The 23,345-nt window shown below is 49.2% G+C and overlaps 1 protein-coding gene across 18 annotated transcripts in view; it reads left to right on the plus strand.

The window, feature by feature from the left end:
• Positions 1–11,922: 11,922 nt before the first annotated feature.
• Positions 11,923–23,345, plus strand: part of SLC4A9 (solute carrier family 4 member 9) — a 31,268-nt gene continuing 19,845 nt past the window's right edge. For 7 of the 18 annotated variants that reach the window (XR_002522766.2, XR_002522769.2, XR_004183830.1 and 4 more), the window contains exons 1-16: positions 11,923–12,876; positions 13,157–13,270; positions 13,708–13,763; positions 13,917–14,074; positions 14,674–14,761; positions 15,149–15,303; positions 15,671–15,787; positions 15,959–16,133; positions 16,287–16,420; positions 16,592–16,854; positions 17,752–17,810; positions 18,065–18,253; positions 18,383–18,496; positions 19,655–19,816; positions 19,954–20,132; positions 20,821–20,893. Coding sequence is in view for 10 of the 18 variants with exons in the window: in XM_021939724.2 (XP_021795416.2) it covers positions 12,315–12,876; positions 13,157–13,270; positions 13,708–13,763; positions 13,917–14,074; positions 14,674–14,761; positions 15,149–15,303; positions 15,671–15,787; positions 15,959–16,133; positions 16,287–16,420; positions 16,592–16,854; positions 17,752–17,810; positions 18,065–18,253; positions 18,383–18,496; positions 19,655–19,816; positions 19,954–20,132; positions 20,821–20,893 (2,598 nt within the window). In the remaining 8 variants the exon portion in view is untranslated. Of the gene's footprint in view, positions 12,877–13,156; positions 13,271–13,707; positions 13,764–13,916; positions 14,075–14,673; positions 14,762–15,148; positions 15,304–15,670; positions 15,788–15,958; positions 16,134–16,286; positions 16,421–16,591; positions 16,855–17,751; positions 17,811–18,064; positions 18,254–18,382; positions 18,497–19,654; positions 19,817–19,953; positions 20,133–20,820; positions 21,448–23,345 lie in introns of those variants that run through there. The other 11 variants (XR_648541.4, XM_009209226.4, XR_002522767.2 and 8 more) reach the window with 8 other exon arrangements.

Raw genomic sequence — 23,345 nt, forward strand, 5'->3', positions numbered from 1 at the left:
TCCAAACTTTCATCACACCTGGAGCCTCACCCCAGCTAGGTTTGTGTGTCAGCCAGGTTTTACAGGAAGGGCCTGAAAAAAGAAGATAAAAAGCTTGAATTGTATTTGGGACAGTCACTTCCCCTCTCAGAACCTTGGATGTCTCTGAGCAAAGAAAAGAAATCACAATTCATGCTGAGGCAACCTCATTAACTCAATTATTCCATAAACATTAACTGAACATTTTTGGGAGGCAATGGGGACATAGAAATAAATAAGACAGCCCAGGACCTGCTTTCACAGAGCTTATATTCTATAGTAAAGAGGCAGCACATTAAGGAAATAAACAAGGAAAAACATATCCTATAGTGATATCTGCTAAGAGGAAAGTTAAAATACAATGATGTGCTGTAGGATAATATGTTCCAGTGCCCAGGATAACACTTTAGACTGATTAGCAAAGCCTTCTCTGAGCAGGTGACATGTAAGCTGAAACCTGAATGAGAAGAAGAAATCAGACTTGGGATCATCCATGACAAAAGTATTCCAAGATGTGCAAATAGTGCAAAGACTCTGAAGTAGAAAAAAGCTTGGAACATTCAAGGAAAAGCAAGAGGGCCAAAAAAGGAGAGATATGGGATGATACTGGAACAAAGGCTAGCAACAGATAAAAGAGGACATTATAAGCCAAGGTAGACACTGGATTTTATTAACCATTATTGTGAGAATCATATGAGATGTAAATGAGACAGCACTGTCATGCAGGATTCCTCCATATCGTCCCCTCTTCTTGCTCAGGTCTCCCCCATCTGCTCTCTGGATGTCAGGTTGTCAAATGCCAGGAACACAGTCCTAAGGAAGCAGAGTTCAGACGGACAAGCCTGCTTTTATTGACTGTCTATTGACCATGAGCAAACTGAGGCTTGGAGACTGATTAGCCCTGGGCCACCAGTGAGTCAGAAGGGGGCAAGTGCAGAGCAGAAACCCTAGCATCCTGCTTCCCAGCCCGTGCGGGATTCTTGGGCCTCCAGAAAGGCAGGCTCCATGGGACTCTGAGTGCTGCTGACTCACTGCTAGGCCAGAGTTCTTGATTTGGAGAGAGCACTTGCTTACCAGTGGGAAGGGCTTTGAAGAAAGGGGTGCTGGCCGGGCGCGGTGGCTCAAGCCTGTAATCCCAGCACTTTGGGAGGCCAAGACGGGCGGATCACGAGGTCAGGAGATCAAGACCATCCTGGCTAATACAGTGAAACCCCGTCTCTACTAAAAAATACAAAAAACTAGCCGGGCGAGGTGGCGGGCGCCTGTAGTCCCAGCTACTTGGGGGGCTGAGGCAGGAGAATGGCATAAACCAGGGAGGCGGAGCTTGCAGAGAGCTGAGATCCAGCCACTGCACTCCAGCCTGGGCGACAGAGCGAGACTCCGTCTCAAAAAAAAAAAAAAAAAAAAAAAGACAGGGGTGCTAGTGGTGACAAGAAAGGAGAGAAGGAGACTTGAAGAGAAACCAGAGTTCCTTCTCCACTGTGGTCGAGATTTCTATACAAAAACCTGGCTGTGCATCGGAATTACCTGGGAATTATTATTATTATTATTATTACTACTACTACTACTACTTTTTTTGAGACAGGATCTCACTCTGTTGCAAAGGCCAGAGAGCAGTGGTTCGATCTTAAATCACTGCAGCCTTGAACTTCTGGGCTCAAATGATCCTCCCACTTCAGCCTCCCAAAGTGCTGGGACTATAGGCATGTGTCATAGTGCCCAGCTGTGGGAGTTTATTAAAGATAAAGAGCCATAGGCTCTACCCCTCTACCCCAGTCTGCTTAAATAAAAATCTCCTGGGTGGGGCCCGAACATGTGTACTTTAGGCCGGTAATTCTGACATCAGCCCTGTTCAGAAGCACTGGTCTACATGATTCATCAGGATAACATGCCAAACATCTGAAAAAAAATCTGAACCTCTGAGGCAGAGAAGCTTTCAGTAATGACAATTTCCCTGTACTCAACACTGCACATGCATTATCTTGCTTGATCCTCACAACATCCCCCAAACTAGACACTGTTATGATCATCTGCATTTTAAAGGATTGAAGCTTAAAAAGGTAACATCCCAAGGTCACCCAGCTAGTGAGTATCTCAGCCTCAGTTTGAAACCCCCTCGTTCACTTGGGCTTGTGCTCTCCTGAGCTCAACACTGAAATGGATGAAACGACAGCCGCTGTCTCTATGCTTCTGTGGATGGTTTTACTGAGGTTCGGTCCTTCATCTGTCTTGAGGGATAATGATAAGGATCTCTGGCTCACTAGGCTGGAAGGAGGATTAGGTAAGGACAGCAGGGCAGCTAATGAAATGGATACAGTCTTGGGAGTAAGATACTTGGGGATTCAAATTTTGGTTCTTTTTTTTTCTTTGAACATGTTATTCAATTTCTCTTACCTACAGTTTGCTCATCTGAAAAGTGGGGACAATAATAGTAGTTATTATTATAGGGCTTTTGTGATGATTCAGTCATATCATGTGTATAAAGCGGAATATGCCTTGCACATAGTAGGTACTTACTCAATGACAGCTGTTATTATGACCAAATTTTTTCTTGCTTTCTTTCCTTTTTCTTTTTAAGTGGGAATTTGAATAAAATGTTGGTTCATCATGAGCTAGCCATCCTCAGAGATGAAGTGTTCCTTTCTGGGAGCTGGCCATACTTATCAAAGAGATGCTAGATCTGCAAGGCCACCCAGAGTTTTGGAAACCTCAACCCAAAAAAGCAACTCAGGCTCAGAGGTCAGAGGGAAGCTGTGCCCGCTGTAGGAGAGGATTCAGCTGCCTTCTCATTCCCCTCTGACAAGAAGTGAGTCCTGCACAGCCCTTGAGCTCTGCTGGGTTGGGGAGAGGGGTAAAGAAGGGCACCGCCATTGAGGGTGGGTCTGACCATGAGCCCAGAGTTACCCAAACTTGGAAAGTCAGGATGAGGGGTCATTGCTCCTTGGCCCAGGCTGGCTTCTCTCACCCCATCTGAGACAGTGAATCAAGCAGTTTGGGCATACAGCTGGATTCGATTAGAACTCAGACCTGCCCTTTGGAGTCCCCATGTACCTCCTCATGCTGGCTGGGCACCTGGAAGTAGCGTGCTTCATGCCTATTCAGGGATGAACAAGCTCTTCTGTCTGATTGTTTGGGGCTAGGATCCATTTGAATAGGATGAAGGATAGGAATGGATGAGATAGGGAGAGGCTTTTGGAGGTGAGGGGACTTCAGGAATCCCTATCATCTCCAGAATATGCTGAGGAAGGAATATTTATAATGTGCTGGATCCCAAACCATCCTTCTCTATTTCTGGGCCCATTTTTGTGACTTCAAATGATTAACATCTCCAGACCAAGGACTTTGCCCCTACAGCCATCCCCTCTGTGTTGGCCAGCACAGAGAGGAAGTGATTCCTCCCTCATTACACAACCCATCTCTCTCTTCAAGCCTCAGATTCCTCAAGTGAAAAATGAGAACTTGAAACAAGTACCATGCATTCAGGTGCCAGCCAGTAATGTTCATCATGAATGTTTGCTGTCATGTTGCTGTCAAAAGACTTGAGGAGGCTGGGCACAGTGGCTCATGCCTGTAATCCCAGCACTTTGGGAGGCCGAGGTGGGCACATCACCTGAGGTCAGGAGTTCAAGACCAGCCTGGTCAACATGGCGAAACCTGGGCTCTATTTTTTAGTACAAAAATTAGCCAAGCACTTTGGGAGGCCAAGACGGGTGGATCACGAGGTCAGGAGATCGAGACCATCCTGGCTAACACGGTGAAACCCCGTCTCTACTAAAAAATACAAAAAACTAGCCGGGCGAGGTGGCGGGCACCTGCAGTCCCAGCTACTCGGGAGGCTGAGGCAGGAGAATGGCATAAACCCAGGAGGCGGAGCTTGCAGTGAGCTGAGATCCGACCACTGCACCCCAGCCTGGGTGACAGAGTGAGACTCCGTCTCAAAAAAAAAAAAAATTAATCAAGCGTGGTGGCGGGCGCCTGTTATCCCAGCTACTCAGGAGGCTGAGGCAGGAGAATCACTTGAACCTGGCAGGTGGAGGAGCTGTGATGGCACCACTGTACTCCAGGCTGGGCGACAAAGCGAGACTTCGTCTCAAAAAAAAACAAAAACAAAAACAACAACAACAACAACAAAAAAAACAAAAAAACTCGGGGAGACAATTCTATAACAATCGACAGTGCCTGATTTACAGGGCATGATAACCTTTCTCTCTGTGTCTCAGCTTCTTTGTCTATAAGTGGGGAGAATAACAATCTACTTAGGAGGTTCTTGTGACAACTGAAGGAGATAGCATCTCTGAAGTGCTTGGCAAAATGAAAAGCCCTATATAAATAGGTCAGAGCTCCTGTTAACTTGTTAACTTTTCCGGTGCTTAACCTTGGAATGCGGTCACATCACATTCTGTACCAGGAATGTACAAGTTCGGTTACTCTTAGAAAGGCAGTTGCAGGTCTGCAGTTTAACAATTTCACATTATCCATTTGCTCGTTTTTTATAACTAAGGGTTGGTCTAAGACAATGGTTTGCAAAGAAGGAGGTACTGCCCCCTAGGGGACATTTCAGGAATTTAGTTGTTACTGATTGAGGAGTCCTCAGGCATTTGGGAGAAAAAGGGGTCAGGAAATTACCTGCTTTTGAGTGTCCTACCAGACACATATCGGTACAAATCTTGGTTATAATAACTTGAGCCTAGAATCATCTCTAATTTACACAAAAATATAACAAGAGTTTTTGCAATGACTTCCAGGAATGAAATTAGTGTGAATTGTTCATTTTGGTGATATCTGAGCTACTAATACAACGCACCTGTCATCAGTCAGTATTTATAGCTGTGACATTCAAGGGAAGTCTGTGTGATTGTAATCAATGGGCTACTTCATTCAGATTTCTGAGTAGTTGTGAGCAGGCATTTGCCAATTGAAGTAATGTTATTTTAAAAATGATTTTCTCTTTTATATTAGTTAGAGTATTTTTATTATTTTGTAGAGAGAGGGTCTTGCTCTGTTGCTCAGGCTGGGATGCAGTAGCACCATCATGGCTCACTGCAGCCTCAGCCTTCTGGGTTCAAGCGATCCTCCTGCCTCAGCCTCCTAAGTAGCTAGGACTACAGGCATGCATCACGACACTCAGCTAATTTTTAATTTTTTGTAGAGATGGGGTCTCACTATTTTGCCTAGGCTGGTCTGAAATTCCTGGGCTCAAGCAATCCTCCCACCTTGGCCTCCCAACTTGTTGGGATTAAAGGTGTGAACCATCACACCCAGCCATTATTAATTTCTTTAGAGTAAATGTGCAGACAGAATATTATCTTTAAACTTCATTTCAGGATAGCAAAGGGATGTTAACAATATTATTTGTTATAAAAAAAGGAAATATTGATTCTGAAAGAACTGAGAACCACCGACACAAGAGATACTCACATGAAAAGTCTTTCTATGGCTGGGTGTGGTGGCTCATGTCTATAATCTCAATACTTTGGGAGGCCGAAGTGGGAGGATCACTTGAACCCAGGAGTTCAAGACCAGCCTAGGCAACATAGTGGGACCCTGCCTCTACAAAAAAGACAAAAGTCCCAACTCCGCTGAGGTAGGAGGATTGCTTAAGCTCAGGAGGTGGAAGTTGAGGCTGCTGTGAGCCATGATCGTGTCACTGTACTTCCACCTGGGCTACAGAGCAAGACTGTGTCTAAAAGAACAACAACAACAACAACAAAAAGCTTTTCTATATATCCCTTGTAAAAGTGCTCTTCCAGATACTATTCCATATAAGGTCCCATGTAACAAATTCCTCTGGTAATGCAGTCTTGACTGTCATGGCTATCTGGTATAGGTACTTCCTTTTATTATTAGATAATAACAGTTGTGGAACTCTATGTTCTTTTTTTGTTTCAACTGCCAGGAAGCTCACAGTTAAGTTTTGAGACTCAGTTGCAGTTGTTATCCTTAGCCTAGCATTTTGAGGATTTTTTTTTTTTTTTTTAAGACAGGATCTTGCTCTGTCACCCAGGCTGGGGTGCAGTGGCGTGACCACAGCCTACTGCAGCCTTGACCTCCCACGCTCAAGTGATTGTCCCACCTTAGCTTCCCAAGTAGCTGGGACTACAGGTGCACTATCATGCCCAGTTAATTTTTTTGATTTTTAGTAGAGATGACATATCACTATATTGTCTGGGCTGGTCTCCAACTCCTGAACTCAAGTGATCCCCCTTCCTCGGCCTCCCAAAGTGCTGGGATTACAGGTGTGAGCCACCACGCCCAGCAGACAATTTCTTTCCCTTCCAATTTGATTTAATTATGGGACTCTCTAGTCATTCTTCATTTTCATTTTGTTTCAGAGTTGGGGTTTCACTCCATTGCCTAGGCTGGAGTATAGGGTGTGTGATGACAGCTCATTGCAGCCTCGAACTCCTGGGCTCAAGCAACTCTCTTGCCTCAGCCTCCTGAGTAGTTGGGACTACAGGCACATGCCACCATGCCTAACTTAAAAAAAAAATTTTTTTTTTTTTTTTTTGTAGAGATGGGGTCCGGCTATGTTGCTCAGGCTGGTCTCAAACTCCTGGCCGCAAATAATTCTCCACAAAGTGCTAGAATTATAGGCATGAGCCACCTTACCCAGCCCATTCTTTAAATATTTACTTGTTATTTATGTCTCTCTCTCTTTTTTTTTTTTTTTAGACAGACGGAGTCTCGCTCTGTTGCCCTGGGTGGAGTGCAATGGCACAATCTCGGCTCACTGCAGACTCCGACTCCTGGGTTCAAGCGATTTTCCTGCCTCAGTCTCCCGAGTAGCTGGGATTACAGACACCCACCACTGCGCCTGGCCAATTTTTGTATTTTTAGTAGCGACGGGGTTTCACCATGTTGGCCAGGCTGGTCTCAAACTCCTGACCTCACGTGATCCACCACCTCAGCCTCCCAGAGTGCTGGGATTACAGGCATGAACCACCGTGCCCAGCTTCTACGCACTTTATACACATTATCTCTTAATTCTCATAACACTCCTCTGAGGAAGTTAGTATTAACACCCTAGTTTTATAAATTGGGCTTAAGGAAATTGTACAATTTGCCCAGCTTGTTGTAAGTAAACCTATAAATGTGATAAAATTTCATAAAACTACACACATACACAAATGAGTGCATACAGAAATTGATGCAATCTGATTAAGGCTTATAGTCTATTTAATAATATAGTACCTGGCCGGGCGCGGTGGCTCAAGCCTGTAATCCCAGCACTTTGGGAGGCCGAGACGGGCGGATCACGAGGTCAGGAGATCGAGACCATCCTGGCTAACACGGTGAAACTCCGTCTCTACTAAAAAATACAAAAAACTAGCCGGGCGAGGTGGCGGGCGCCTGTAGTCCCAGCTACTCGGGAGGCTGAGGCAGGAGAATGGCGGGAACCCGGGAGGCGGAGCTTGCAGTGAGCTGAGATCCAGCCACAGCACTCCAGCCTGGGTGACAGAGCAAGACTCAGTCTCAAAAAAAAAAAAAAAAAAAAAAAAAATAATAATATAGTACCTATGTCTTTTTTCTGGTTTTGATATTGTACTACTGTCATGAAAGAAGTTGCCACCAGAGGAAGCTGGATGAAAGCTGGAGATTTGCAATTTCTTGTGAATCTATAATTAGACTCACATTAATAAATATTTTAATTTATATTAATTTATATATTATTTTTAAATGAGTTAAACAATAAGTTTGTTTTTGTCTTGTTTTGTTTTGAGACAGGGTCTCACTCTGTTGCCCAGGCTGGAGTACAGTGGCACCATCTGGGCTCACTGCAGCCGCAGCCTCTCTTGGGCTTAAGCGATCCTCCCACCACAACCTCCCGAGTAGCTATTAGCACATGCGTGTGCAACCATGCCCAGCTAGTTTTCTGTATTTTTTGTAGAGATGGAGTTTTGCCATGTTGCTCAGGGTGGTTTCGACCTCCTGAGCTCAGGTGATCGGCCTACATCAGCCTCCCGAAGTGCTGGGATTACAGGTGTGAGCCACCGTGGCCAGCCAATAACATTTCTTTGTTTTGTTTTTTTAAAGTGTTGAAAACCTTGTAAGGGGCTGGACATGGAGGCTCATGCCTGTAATCCTAGCACTATGGGAAGCCATTGCTTAAACCCAGGAGTTGGAGACTAGCTGGGCAACATATGAGCCCCTCCCTCTACAAAATATTTAAGTTAGCCAGACTTGGTGGCACGTGCCTGTAGTCCCAGCTACTTAGGAGGCTGAGGCAGGAGTGTCACTTGAGCCCAGGAGTTTGAGGTTGCAGTGAGATATCATTGCTACTGAATGCCAGTCTGGATGGCAGAGTAAGACCCTGTGTCAAAAAAAGAAAGGAAGAAAGAAAGAAAATTTAGGTTCAGCAAAGATAAACCTCTTCTCCTCTTGCCGAAAGTGAGCAAGCCAAGCACTTCCTCTCCCTTAAGATACAGTGTACTGCATGAAAGTATGCTTTGAACCTTGGAAATAATCTACCCCAACTGTCTCCACTTACATGTAAGAAAATGGAGCCTTGGAGAAGGGAAGGGTCTTACTCAAAGACATCCAATAAGTCTGTGACTAAGCCAGGGTGAGAACCAGTCTTTGAACTCCTAGGCCAGGGTTTTTTACAGCGGCCACACACAGGGCTGCTCACCCACATAGCACTGCTCACCCACACAGCACACCTTCCCTGGGCCCTGTCTGGGAGACCACTGGTGCCCACGGGCCAACCCTCACTGGCCTACCCAGCTCAGGGCACTCAGGTCCACAGGTGGAAGTGAGACCTGGAGAGCGTGGAGGCATGGTGGCCCACTACTCCAGGCAGCACTGGGAGCCAGGGTAGTTGGGGCCACAGAAAGGGCAAGGATAGACACTCTGAACTTTGGCAGGAGTTGGGTGGGAAGGGAACATGTGTGTATGTGCATGTGGGGGAGGTACGCCAAATCCTTGCTCCCATCCCCCTCAGGCTCCTTTGAGTCACTTGTCCTTAATGTCGGGCACATTCTTGAAGGGAGTGGTCACAGGGGTTCAAGGCCCATTCAGGCCCTAGGCCAGTTTCTATTCCTCCTGGCAGTGAAACCACCTTCTCATTCAGACTCAGCAGCCCTCCCCAACTGGAAATATAGTGACACATTCTTCTAATTCCTGCCCTGGGACCTCCTTGGACCAGACGTGAGGCTCTGGGGAGGGCTGGCCTGGGTCCCCTTTCTCAGGGGATGGATTCTTGATATTCAATATGTGGGGATATTCTATATCCGCGCCCCGGCAGGTCCGCAGCCACTGAGCCTAAGGAAGCGGACCTAGCAATCTGGTCTGTGGGGAGCAGCGCCCTCGTGTGGCCTCCAGGAGAAGCGCGGCTCTTTTCTCAGCTCCGCCCTTTGTATGCTCTCTGATTGAATAAATATGTATTGAGAGCCACTACGTGCCAGGCGCCGCTCTAGGCTCCGCAGCCAAGACAGATACCTGCTCCACGGACTGTGCATTTCAGCGTGCGTGTGCGTGGACAGTCAGGCAATAAATGATAAACAAATACATAAATGAGGCAGTTACTAGTAGTGGTAACTGCTAGGAGCAAAATAAAACAGAGAAATGTGATGGAGAGTGACCCAAGAGAGAAACTTAGGATAGGATGGAAAAGGAAGGTTTCCGCGAGTAGCTAACGTCTGAGATGAGACCTAGGTCACAGACTGTCATGTGAGGATATGGGGGAAAGGCTTTCCTTACAGAGAAAATAGATCCTGCAAAGACCCTCAGGCAGGAACAGGTTTTGCAGAACAGACTAAGGCCAGTGTGGTTAGAAAGGAGTGAACGAGGGGAGGCTGGTGTGAGATGGCGTCAGAGAGGTGGGCTGGGGCCAGGGTGTGAATCTTGCAGGCCATGACAAGGAGCTTCTTCTCCTTCTCCTTCTCCTTCTTCGTCTTCTTCTTCTTCTTCGTCTTCTTCTTCTTCGTCTTCTTCTTCTCTTCTTCTTCGTCTTCTTTCTTCTTCTTCTTCGTCTTCTTCTTCTTTCTTCTTCGTCTTCGTCTTCTTCGTCTTCGTCTTCTTCTTTCTTCTTCTTCTTCTTTCTTCTTCTTCTTCTTTCTTCTTCTTCTTCTTCTTCTTCTTCTTCTTCTTCTTCTTCTTCTTCTTCGTCGTCGTCGTCGTCGTCGTCGTCGTAGTCGTCTTCTTCTTTCTTCTTCTTCTTCGTCTTCTTCTTTCTTCGTCTTCTTTCTTCTTCTTCGTCTTCGTCGTCTTCGTCGTCTTCGTCTTCTTCGTCTTCTTCGTTTTCTTCGTCTTCGTCTTCTCCCTCTCCCTCTCCTTCCTCTTCTTCTTCCTTCTTTCTTCCTCTTCCTCCTCATCCTCTTCCTCCTCTTCCTCTTCTTTTCTCCTCTTCTCCTCCTCCTCCTCTTTCTCTTCCTCCTCCTCCTCCTCCTCCTCCTTCCCCTCCTCCTTCTCCTCCTCCTTCTCCTTCTTCTTTCTTCTTCTTCTTCTTCCTCTTTCTTCTTCTTCTTCCTCCTCCTCTTCCTCTTCTTCTTCTTCACCTTCTTCTTCACCTTCTTCTTCACCTTCTTCTTCCCCTTCCCCTTCCCCTTCCCCCCCCCCCTTCCTCTTCTTCTTCTTCTTCGAGTAATGGGAATGTGTTGGGTGAGTACTGAACTGAAGAGTAATGTGGCTCAACTGCCTTTTGAAAGGACATGTATGGTGTGGAGGATGGACTTTGGGCAAGGGAGGAAGAGTGGAAGCAGGGGGGTTATTGCAAGAGATTAGAAAGCTACTGAAATAATTCAGGTGAGAAATGATGGTTGTTTGGATCAGGGTAGCAGTGCTGGAGGTGGGGAGATGTGGTTGGATTATGGGTATATTTTGAAGATAGAGTCAACAGGATTTGCTAATAATGGACCACATTTTCCTTTGCTCATTTAGCTCCGGGAACTCCTTCACTCACACCCCCTAGTGGGCTTCTCTCCATCCTCACTGGAAGGCTGAGTTACAAGGGCAGATCCCAGGGACACAGCTAAATTGGGGAATTTCAAGGTGTTGTTGGACAAAAGAATTTAAGACTCATTAGCTGGGCAGCCAGGCACAGTGGCTTACACTTGTAATCCCAGCACTTTGGGAGGCCAAGGCGGGTGCATCACCTGAGGTCAGGAGTTTTTGAGACCAGCCTGGCCAACATGGTGAAACCCTGTCTCTACTAAAAATATAAAAATCAGCCAGGTGTGGTTGCACATGTCTGTAATCCCAGCTACTTGGGAAGCTGAGGTGGGAGAATCACTTGAACCCGAGAGGTGAAGGTTGCAGTGAGCTGAGATCACACCACTGCACTCCAGGTCAGGCGACATAGGGAGACGCCATCTCAAAAATAAAATAAAAGAAAAGACTTATTAGCTGGGTGTGGTGGCATGCACCTGTAGCCCCAACTACCTTGGAGGCTGAGGTGGGAGGATCACTTGAGCCTAGGAGGTCAAAGGTGCAGTGAGCTGTGATTGTGCCACTACACTCCAGACTGGGTGAGAGAAAGAGACCCTGTCTCAAAAAAAAAAAAAAAAAAAAAAAAAAAAAGGAAAAAGAAAAAGAAAAGAATTTAAGACTCAGGCACTAGGTCTTCCATTATTATCCCATTTAATGGGCAGGGCCTCTGCCTGCTATCTCCCTTACCCTGTCTGGCTTCCATAGACTCAATTATTTATTAGGTCCCTGTTTGTCCAAATGGGTGTATCTGTGGCCCCAGGGGTGTGTTGGTGACACCCAAAACAGTCCTGGGTGTTTGGTGTTTATATTTGATACAAGTGAGGGGGCAGCAAAATCTGGAGGTACCAAGTCCTCAGGCCCAGGCCAATCATTTACTCCTGTTTCTTTACACAAAACACAGTGGGATCAGACCTGATAACACAGGAAATGCACATACACATTTTGGCCCCAGGTTGGGCATTTCTGGAGAGTCTGGGAAAGGCCAGGCTGGTCTTACAAATACTCTTATGCCAGCAGAGGGTGGGGGAAGCAAGTAGGAGAGTAGGTGACCGGTAGGCTCTGGAGTCAGCAGGCCTTGTTCTGTTTGTGTTGTGCTGCAGTGGGGGATGCATTATAAATGCAGCCAGTCAGAGGGCCCCTGGCTTCAGAACCTCAGACGGTACTGGTTCCGAGATTCTGTGCAAGCCTCATGGAAATGAAGCTGCCAGGCCAGGAGGAGTTTGAAGCCTCCAGTGCTCCTAGAAATATTCCTTCAGGGGAGCTGGACAGCAACCCTGGCCCTGGCACCGGCCCCAGCCCTGATGGCCCCTCAGACACAGAGAGCAAGGAACTGGGAGTATGCAAAGACCCTCTGCTCTTCATTCAGCTGAATGAGCTGCTGGGCTGGCCCCAGGCACTGGAGTGGAGAGAGACAGGCAGGTAAGTTGGATGCAGGCCAGTTCTGTGGGATCCTTCCCCTTCCCCAGCTGGAGCCTCCTATATGCCCCCCAGTGCTTCTTGTGGGGCTGCCCCAAATTAGGATTTTCCCAGCTGTGTTCCCTTATTTCAGGGTCTTACCTTCCATGATGCCCAGCCTCTTCTGCAGTCTAGTTTTGAGATCCCCAAGACCCAAGATGAAGGGTGACTGCCAGGGGGGGGGGGAACATTTCACATCACTGGGCCCAGGATACCCTCATTGCCTTGCCTTCCCTAGCTCCTCTGCATCTCTGCTCCTGGACATGGGAGAAATGCCCCCAATAACACTGTCTACCTCTACCCACCCTCATCACAGGTGGGTACTGTTTGAGGAGAAGTTGGAGGTAGCTGCAGGCCGGTGGAGTGCCCCTCATGTGCCCACCCTGGCACTGCCCAGCCTCCAGAAGCTCCGCAGCCTGCTGGCCGAGGGCCTTGTACTGCTGGACTGCCCAGCTCAGAGCCTCCTGGAGCTTGTGGGTAGGCTGGGAGCCTTTGCAGGAAAGGCCTGGGTAGCCATGCCTTTTCCCCAGGATTTCCCCTCCAAAGTCTTGGAATCTTCCAGAGCCCACCTCTACCCCTCCTAGGATTGCCTACCCATGTCACAGGTGGACATGGAAAAGCAGGGTGGAGGAGCAAGTTCATTGGCCCTGGCATTCTGAGACTCCCAGAAGGGAAAGGGGTCTGGGCAGAGGGAGAAGGGGAAGAGTGTGGGGCAGGGAACTCTCAGGAAGGAGATAACCCCCAATCCATTCTCCAGAGCAGGTGACCAGGGTGGAGTCGCTGAGCCCAGAGCTGAGAGGGCAGCTGCAGGCCTTGCTGCTGCAGAGACCCCAGCATTACAACCAGACCACAGGCACCAGGCCCTGCTGGGGTGAGAGCCCCTCCCTGGGCCCAGGACCAAGACCTTGGTGTGGCAGGGTCTCAGATCTCCCCTGCACCTTCCAGGGCTAGAAGTAGCCCAGGCTTAGTTCAGGCTCCAAGCCAGGACTCATGATCAAGAGGAAACTTGTGGTAATGTTGTGGGGAGAAGATTCAGGGGGCTAGAATCGTAAGAGAGCTCTGTGAAGAGATGTACTTGGCAGGCACTATGCCAAGAGCTTTACACGCAGTATTTCATTTGATCTTCACAACCACCCTGTAAATAGTACCACAATTATCCCCATTTTAGTGATGAAAAAACTGAGGCTCAGAGTGGAGAAGGGTGTACTCTAATTCTTACAGCTTGTCAGTGGCAAAAGTAATTAGGGAATCCTGGTGGATCCACCCCAAAGCCTGTGGTCTTAATCACTGCATAATCCTGTTTTGTAGGCTCTACTCATCCAAGAAAGGCTTCTGACAATGAGGAAGCCCCCCTGAGGGAACAGGTTTGTGGCCCTTCCTTGGGGTCCCTTTCCAGTGGCTGGGAGAGGGGTTAGAAATTAACAAAAGTCTACTCTCCACTGGATTTCTCATCAGTTGAGATCTTATCCTCCCCAAATAACCTTTCATACTCTATGTCTCCTTGAACCCCCATCCAGTATCAGAACCCCCTGAGACAGAAGCTGCCTCCAGGAGCCGAGGCAGGGACTGTGCTGGCAGGGGAGCTGGGCTTCCTGGCACAGCCACTGGGAGCCTTTGTTCGACTGCGGGATCCTGTGGTACTGGGGTCCCTTACTGAGGTGTCCCTCCCAAGCAGGTAAGGCTACTTGGGGGTGAGTGGGAGTCTGGGATCCCAGAGCCCAGAAGGGTCTTTACTGGGGAGGGGAAGGAGGGTCTCAGTCTGATTCTCTTCTTTTCTTTTTTTTTTTTTTTTTTTTGAGACGGAGTCTCGCCCTGTCGCCCAGGCTGGAGAGCAGTGGCCGGATCTCAGCTCACTGCAAGCTCCGCCTCCCGGGTTTACACCATTCTCCTGCCTCAGCCTCCCGAGTAGCTGGGACTACAGGCGCCCGCCACCTCGCCTGGCTAGTTTTTTGTATTTTTTTAGTAGAGACGGGGTTTCACTGTGTTAGCCAGGATGGTCTCGATCTCCTGACCTTGTGATCCGCCCGTCTCGGCCTCCCAAAGTGCTGGGATTACAGGCTTGAGCCACCGCGCCCGGCCCTCAGTCTGATTCTCTAAGGCTGTGGGGAGGATGGTGCTCAGGGGTCTGGGGAGAGAGTAGGGGTCAGAACTGCATGGTAGGTGTGCAAATGAGTGTGTTTATGGGAGCTGATAGGTCAGAGCTGAGCCTCAGAGGCCAGGGCTGCCCTGTGGGAAAGCAGCCTGTGAATCTCTGGGACCTGGTTCCTTCCTCAGGTTTTTCTGCCTTCTCCTGGGTCCCCCTATGCTGGGAAAGGGCTACCATGAGATGGGACGGGCAGCAGCTGTCCTCCTCAGTGACCCGGTGAGCTAAGCAGGTGTGTGTGTGTGTGTGCGCGCACGCGCGCACACACTCACGCGCACATGCCTGTGTGTATGTGCACACATGCATGCATGCATGGGTTTGTGTGAGTGTGTGGACTCTGTATGTGTGCCTAAGTACAGCAATGAGGCAGAGTGAGCAATGAGACTGAAGTTTCCTTGTCTCCTAGTGCAGCCCCATTACTGGCTGAGTGCTGGCACACTATAGGCATTCAATAGATACCCACTGAATGAATGAATTAATGCATGCATAAAGGAATGTGTGAATGACTTGTCTGCCTCTGTGACTTGTGTCTAGTTTTGACACTATGAAAATGCATGTAAGAGACCAGATTTGCACTTACCACCCATTCTGTGTCCCCATCCTCAGCAATTCCAGTGGTCAGTTCGTCGGGCCAGCAACCTTCATGACCTTCTGGCAGCCCTGGATGCGTTCCTAGAGGAGGTGACAGTGCTTCCCCCGGGTCGGTGGGACCCAACAGCCCGGATTCCCCCGCCCAAATGTCTGCCATCTCAGCACAAAAGGTACCTGGGAGCTATCATCCCATACAGATTCCTGCCCATAGGCCCTGGGTCTGATTCCATTGTTGACGGGGGGTGAGGTCCCAGGAAAGAGATAGGGACCTATCTTTGGATTTGGAGTCAGGCAGACCTAACTCGGAGTTCTGCTGGACTTCTCTCGCTAAGAGACCTGAACAAAACCTTCCCTGCCCGAGCCTGGCTTTCTACAGGTCGCAATATGACCTGGACCTTCTTGAGGCCCCTGTGTCGCCATGGTCCCCTCGCCAGCAGAGACAAGAGCAGCCGCCAGGGGGCAGGGCGCCACCAGCTCTGGGCCGAGTCCGGACCGGTTGGAGATCCTTAGCCAACCTTGGGTTCCCCTCCTCCTCAGGCTTCCCTCGCAACAGCGGGAGATCAGAGGTCCCTCCGGCCCGCGCCTGACCTCGGCTGAGGACAGGCACCGCTATGGGCTGCACGCACCCAGCCAGGAGTTGCAGCGGACTGGCAGGTGAGGCGAGCTGGGAGGAAGCAAGGGTAGGTGACCTGGGGAGGGGAGGAGTCACAGGGAAACTGAGGTGTATGCTCACTGTGGGAGGGGCTCACCCGGCCACAGGGAAAGTAGCGGGGATGTGGGTGTGGAGTGTGAAAACCTGGATCACTGACGACCCTCGGGCGGGAGGCTGTTTGGGGGCCTTATCCAGGACGTGCGCAGGAAGGCCCCATGGTACCCCAGCGATTTCTTGGACGCGCTGCATCTCCAATGCTTCTCGGCGGTACTCTACATTTACCTGGCCACTGTCACTAATGCCATCACTTTCGGGGGTCTGCTGGGAGATGCCACTGATGGTGCCCAGGTGGGTAGGGCCCAGGGGGCAGGCACAAGCCTTGGTGTCTCCTAGTTCTTCCCTTCCCCTGGGACTATGGGTAAGTTAAGGAGGCTCTCCCAAAGCTTGGGCTCCTGTCCTGAGGACTTCAGGGTCCTCTGCTGAGCCCCTGTTGGCTTTCAGGGAGTGCTGGAAAGTTTCCTGGGCACAGCAGTGGCAGGAGCTGCCTTCTGCCTGATGGCAGGCCAGCCCCTCACCATCCTGAGCAGCACTGGGCCGGTGCTGGTCTTTGAGCGCCTGCTCTTCTCTTTCAGCAGGTAGGAGAGCTACCCCCATCACCAGATCCTCACTAGTGCCATGGTCAGTCTGCTCCTGGCTGGGTGAATAGGAGAGGGTGGGAGCTATCTGTTTGGGTTGAGGGATACCTGACCTGGGTTTAGTGGGAAGCAGACAGCCCTGCTAAGCCTTCCTGTCTCTCATCCCCACAGAGATTACAGCCTGGACTACCTGCCCTTCCGCCTATGGGTGGGCATCTGGGTGGCTACCTTTTGCCTGGTGCTGGTGGCCACAGAGGCCAGTGTTCTGGTGCGCTACTTCACCCGCTTTACTGAGGAAGGTTTCTGTGCCCTCATCAGCCTCATCTTCATCTACGATGCTGTGGGCAAAATGCTGAACTTGACCCATACCTATCCTATCCAGAAGCCTGGGTCCTCTACCTACGGGTGCCTCTGCCAATACCCAGGCCCAGGAGGTGGGTAAGGGAAACAGAGACCTTGGTCAGGTGAAGAAGGATGTAGGGAAGGGAAGGGGTTGCACCCTTACTATCCCCCCTGGTTAAGTTCAGCAAAATGCTGCATACTTACCCAATAACTGGCAGTACTATTTCCACTCTGGTTCTGAATCAATTGAGAAGTAAGACAACAGAAGGCCCAATATCGTCTTCCTTTCTAACAACACTGATAGAGGAACATGGGTTATATCTATGGGTGAATGGGCTTCCTAATAATGAAGCCAAAATTGAATAGACTTACCCACCAGTCATGGAAGCACTGGTTTGAGACTATCTTGCCCCAGGGAAGCAGAGCAAAACACATACATCAAACAGGCAGCTTATACTCGAGTGAGGGGAGAGAAAGGGGCAGGGCCAGGTATGCCCAGCTTCATTTCCTGAAATCACCAATCAAATATATCACTGCTCTTCTGGGTGAGAGTGGCTGGCCAGGTGGAGAGAGGCTTAGAGTATTACACTTGCATATATCCCTCCACATGGAAGGCAACACCAGGACTGGGAAGAAATGGCCTCTCTACATGTTCTTCTATCAGTGCTAGGCATGAACAAGACCAGTTCTAGCCCTGGTGGAAACACACAGATTTGTATACTTCTTTATTCTGTCAACATTTGCCGAGCATTTGCTGTGGCCAGGTCTAGTGCTTGGTACACGGGATGCAGATGGGTAGAGAATTTGAGAGGATGAGGGCATGAGACAATGTCCTGAGCAGTACACACTTGGTAGTGATAGAGTCAGCAGACAGATGAGTCACAATTAAGAACTCTGGTTCAGCTGGACCCATCAGATTAGAATTTTATGGGGCTGGAGAAGGCTCCCAGGGGAGGGAACATACATCTGAATTATTCTCTGCTTCCCAGGAAATGACTCTCAATGGATAAGGACAAGGCCAAAAGACAGAGACGACATCGTAAGCATGGTGAGGGACTGCTCCTGGGAGGTTCTAGGAAGGAAAGGGTGGAGACCAAGGCAGTCGGTGGTTCCTAGCTCTTCCTACCCATAGGTTAAGGAAACCTTCATAGGTGAGTGTGGCTTAGCCATTTCCTACAGCTGGGAACTTCCCATCCTGGGCCTTTGGTATCTCTGTGGGTCCCTCCTCCTTTGAAGTGGGTCTGGGAGAGCAGGACATTTACTCCATTGCCTGTAACCCCACCTCGACCCTCCTGTGTACAGGACCTAGGCCTGATCAATGCATCCTTGCTGCCGCCACCTGAGTGTACCCAGCAGGGAGGCCAGCCTCGTGGCCCTGGCTGTCATACAGTCCCAGACATTGCCTTCTTCTCCCTTCTCCTCTTCCTTACTTCTTTCTTCTTTGCTATGGCCCTCAAGTGTGTAAAGACCAGCCGCTTCTTCCCCTCTGTGGTGAGTGTCACCTTTCTTTTTGTGGGAGAGGCCTGACTCTAAGCTTTGGGTCCTATCTGTAAGTGGGAAGTGGTATGGAAAAAGAGGGATGGCAGGTCTGGACCTGACTGAGTGTCCACTGTGTGCCAGGTGCGCAAAGGGCTCAGCGACTTCTCCTCAGTCCTGGCCATCCTGCTGGGCTGTGGCCTTGATGCTTTCCTGGGCCTAGCCACACCAAAGCTCATGGTGCCCAGAGAATTCAAGGTGAGAGCCAGGGAATAGGGTTGGGGGGCCATAGGGGAAAGCAGGGCCAGCAGACCATGGGAAAGGAAAATGCATAATCCCCACACTTCTCTTCTCTAAGCTTCTTTCTTCACTCATAAACTAGAGATAGTAATAATAACGGCCTCACAGGGTTGTCGTGAGGATTCAGTGAAGTACTGCAGCAGACACGTGAGTACAGAGAATACATGGTAGCTATTATTATAGGGTATGGGTTAAGAGAATGGGTTCTGATCAGCCAGCCCTGGGTTTGAGTTCCAGTTCTTCCACTTCCCAGCTATGCATCAGGCAAGTTAATGCACATTTCTAAGCCTCAATTTCTTCATCTATAAAATGGAAATAATAAAATGACAATAGTTCCTATTCCGTAGATTGTTTTGAGTTTACAGAAGATCACAATGGAAAGCACTTACCACATGCCTGGCACATACCAAGTCCTCAATAAATGTTAGCTATTATTGTTATGGGATTGCCCCACCCTTGGCATGGCCCTGCCCACCCCACTACTCCTCACTCTCTTCTTTGCACCCCTTATTGCCTACTCTGATCCAGGAAAGCTGGAACTCCCTTTCCAGGGCATGACAGTGTGTAGACAAGGCTTAGCACTGATTTCTAGACTTTGCCTGTGCATTTGGAGACCTCCTCTCCGAATTCCTCCAAGACAGGAGAGCAGGGAGGACTCCAACTGGGGCAGCAACTGGGGCCCCCTCCCCTACACATATGCTTGTAATCAGAGCTGACGCAGACACACCCAGCCCTGTCCCTGCCTCAGATCAAGGCAGGTCTGAGCCTGAGTTGCCCCACCCAGGATAGGGGAAGAGGGATCTCTAGGGAGCAGGGCTCTGTACATCAAGAAGTGTGTGCAGGCCACATCTGCCACCTCCTTCTCTTCCAGGGAGGGAGGGACCCTGAACCAAAGTCCAGAGCCCCTGGTTCCAGCCTGACCTCAGGGCTGGTCTCCTTCCATCTGCTGTCTTTTAAGGCACTGGGATGCTTTGAACCAGCTGTGCACACACACCCCACTAGCATCTAGTGTCTTGGGGTGGGAGCAGGTTGTGGAAGAATGCCAAGGTTGAGGTGTGTAGGTGAGATGCTCTTGGGAGACCCTCTCCAACCTGTCCATGAAATGCCCTCCCCCAGCCCACACTCCCTGGGCGTGGCTGGCTGGTGTCACCTTTTGGAACCAACCCGTGGTGGTGGAGTGTGGCAGCTGCCCTGCCTGCCCTGCTGCTGTCTATCCTCATCTTCATGGACCAACAGATCACAGCGGTCATCCTCAACCGCATGGAATACAGACTGCAGGTAAGGACTGCTGGGCAAGGCCCTAGACCAAGGGACAGAAGCTCCAGGGTAGTCTATGCTCCCCCATCCTACCTCAGAGGACAGAGGGCCAGGGCCTAAGCTAGCTTCATCCTCATTGCCCCCACCACTACCTGCAGAAGGGAGCTGGCTTCCACCTGGACCTCTTCTGTGTGGCTGTGCTGATGCTACTCACATCGGTGCTTGGACTGCCTTGGTATGTCTCAGCCACTGTCATCTCCCTGGCTCACATGGACAGTCTTCGGAGAGAGAGCAGAGCCTGTGCCCCTGGGGAGCTCCCCAACTTCCTGGGTATCAGGTGAGGGCAGTATTTAGGAAGCGGAGTAAGAGGTGGGCTGCAAGGTAGGGCAATGGGGAACATGGCAGAGTTATTTGGGCAGCTTTAATTCTAAACTGGTGTCCTACAAGCACTGCAGTGGCACAATGAGTGAGTTCTGGGCTCTGAGATGGGTAAGTCAGATCTTCCCCTCTCTTCTCTCAGCCATGGGGACTGGGAGGGCCCTCAAGAGAAGCATCATCAATGCAAAGGTAGAGGCAGCCAGGGCTGAAGTGGAAGGTCAGGTGCCACCTAATAATCCTCACTCAATGTAGAAGTTACAAAGGAATCCATCATAAAAACAATTTTGGAACCGTTGGAAACACAGTCTAAGTATCTAAAGTATATGAAATCAACTTTATAAATTGTGAAATGTAAGTCTTTATGGCAGTGTAAACATTGCTAATTTTCCATCAAAATAAAAATGAGGAGCAACTATGAACTTGAATTGATGGAGAGGTCTGGGACTCTCACCTTGAAGTGCTCTGCCCCTTCCTCTCCACCAATTTTTCACATCAAGCTAAGGGCTCATCCCTCCAGGTGACCTACTGGGGTATTCCTCTAGTTTCCTCTTGCTGCTAGGGTCTGTACTGGTGTTCAGCCAGGATCTCCAGTCTGGGTACCCCAGGGACTCTCCCAGACCTCACCTAACTCTTCCCTCTCCCCACAGGGAGCAGAGGCTGACAGGCCTGGTGGTGTTCATCCTTACAGGAGCCTCCATCTTCCTGGCACCTGTGCTCAAGGTACCTTTGTTATACAAGCCAGGATCAGGGTCAGTGCCGTAATAATAGGAGCACAGCAAGAACTGACACTAGTTGAACACTTACAGTGTGCCAGGTGCTCTGTTAAGTATTCTCCATACATGGTCTCATTTAATCCTCACATTAACCCTGAAAGGAATATGTACCTTACAAATGAGGCAGCCGAAGGTTAAAGAGGCAAAGTAACTTGCAAGAGCCCATCAAAAGAGCCAGTTTTTCAGATCTGTCTGAGAACCCAAACTCTTATCCAATGGGCTTTTTACCCAGTGGAGCAAGGTGTGGGTGTGCCACCACCATCCCCTAGGGTCTAAGTGCTACCCTTGCCGTAGCCTCCCAACAAACCTGAGACTAAGAGTATGATCAGGTAAGATCATACAAAGATCAACAAACCTGAGACTAAGAGTATGATCAGGTAAGACTAAGAGTAAGATCAGACTAAGAGTATGATCAGGCCAGGTGCGGTGGCTCATGCCTGTAATTCCAGCACTTTGGGAGGCTGAGGTGGGAGGATCACTTGAGTGCAGAAGTTTGAGACCTACTTGGGCAACATAAGGAGACCCTGTCTCTACAAAAAATAAAAAAGGTAGCTGGGCATGGTGGTGTGTGCCTGAGGTGGAAGGATCACTTGAGTCCAGGCATTTGAGAGTGCAGTGAGTGGTGATCACTGGATGACAAGAGCAAGACTGTCTCAAAAAAAAAAAAAAAAAAAAAAAGGGACCCCAGAAAAACTCTGAGGCCAAAAGCCTTCACTTCTCCTTCACCAGAGGTATATAGAATATTTGCCATATGCGAGACTGCTAGGCATGTGGGAGAAGTAGGGGTCGGTGGAATATTGAAAAGAAATATGGAACTAAGCCCCTACCAGCAACACACACACGAGCAAAAATTAAGTAACAAGTAATAGCAGAAAGGCTCAACAAGCCAAGACAGCAAAGCAGTCAAGGAGGGTGTGGAGAATGTCAGACAAGAGTCACTGGCAGGATGACAAGAGGTTAGGGAAGGGAAAGGTCATGGAAGCTGGGTGAGAGTAGAGTACGGAAAGAGCCAGATGGACTGGATCAGCCACTTACTAACTGGGTGACTCTCATTCACAGACATTTACAGAGCATAAACCATATGCTAGGCTGGGTGTGGTGGCTCACACCTGTAATCCCAGTACTTTGGGAGGCCGAGGTGGGCGGATTGCTTGAGCTCAGGAGTTTGAGACCAGCCTGTGCAACATGGCGAAATCCCATCTCTACAAAAAACACAAAAGTTAGCTGGGCGTGGTGGTGTGCACCTGTAGTCCCAGCTACTTGGGAGGCTAAGGTGGGAGCATCACTGAGCCCAGGAGGTCTAGACTGCAATGAGCCAGGTTTGTGACACTGTACTCCAGCCTGGGCAGAGTGAGATCTTGTCTCAAAAAACAAAAGAAAACAAACAAACAAAAAAAACCCAAAAAACAGAAAACCCGAAACAAAAAACAAAAACCCATATACCAAGCACTGTTCTAGGTACTGGGGATATAATGGTAGTCAAAAGAAATCATTTTTCCAACCTTGCAATCTGGTGAAAGGAGAAAGGTTTTTTCTTTTTTTTTTTTTTTTTTGAGACGGAGTCTTGCTCTGTCGCCCAGGCTGGAGTGCAGTGGCACGATCTCGGCTCACTGCAAGCTCCGCCGCCTCCCAGGTTCACGCCATTCTCCTGCCTCAGCCTCCCTAGAAGCTGGGACTACAGGCGCCCACCACCACGCCCGGCTAATTTTTTTGTATTTTTAGTAGAGATGGGGTTTCACCGTGTTCGCCAGGATGGTTTTGATCTCCTGACCTCGTGATCCGTCCACCTCGGCCTCCCAAAGTACTGGGATTACAGGCGTGAGCCACCGCACCCGGCCGGAGAAAGATTTTTAAAAGTTAAAACAGGAGGCCAGGCATGGTGGCTCACGCCTATAATCCCAGCACTTTGGGAGGCCGAGGCGGGTGGATCACCTGAGGTCAGGAGTTCGAGACTAGCCTGGCCAACATGGCAAAACCCTGTCTCTACTAAAAATATAAAAGTTAACCGGGCGTGGTGGCAGGTGCCTATAATCCCAGCTACGTGGGAGGCTGAGGTATGAGAATCACTTGAGCCTGGTGGGTAGAGGTTGCAGTGAGCCGAGATCAAGCCATTTCACTTCAGCCTGGGTGAAAGAGCAAAACTCCATCTAAAAAAAAAAAAAAAAAGAAAAAGAAAAAAAATTAAAACAAGAAAATAGGATAACTTTAGATAGTGATAACTTCTATGAAAAATAGAAGAAGATAAGATGATTAAGAGTGCCAGGGGCTACTTTAGATTGGGCCTGAAGTTAAAAAGTCAATGAAGACCTTCCAGGGTGTCATGAGATGAGGCATGAGTAATAAGAATAAACTGGTCATGAGAAAGTCTGGAGGAAGAGCATTTTAGGTGGAGGGAATAG

Source organism: Papio anubis, chromosome 5 (assembly GCF_008728515.1).
Source record: "Papio anubis isolate 15944 chromosome 5, Panubis1.0, whole genome shotgun sequence".
In the NCBI taxonomy this organism is placed as follows: Eukaryota; Metazoa; Chordata; class Mammalia; order Primates; family Cercopithecidae; genus Papio; species Papio anubis.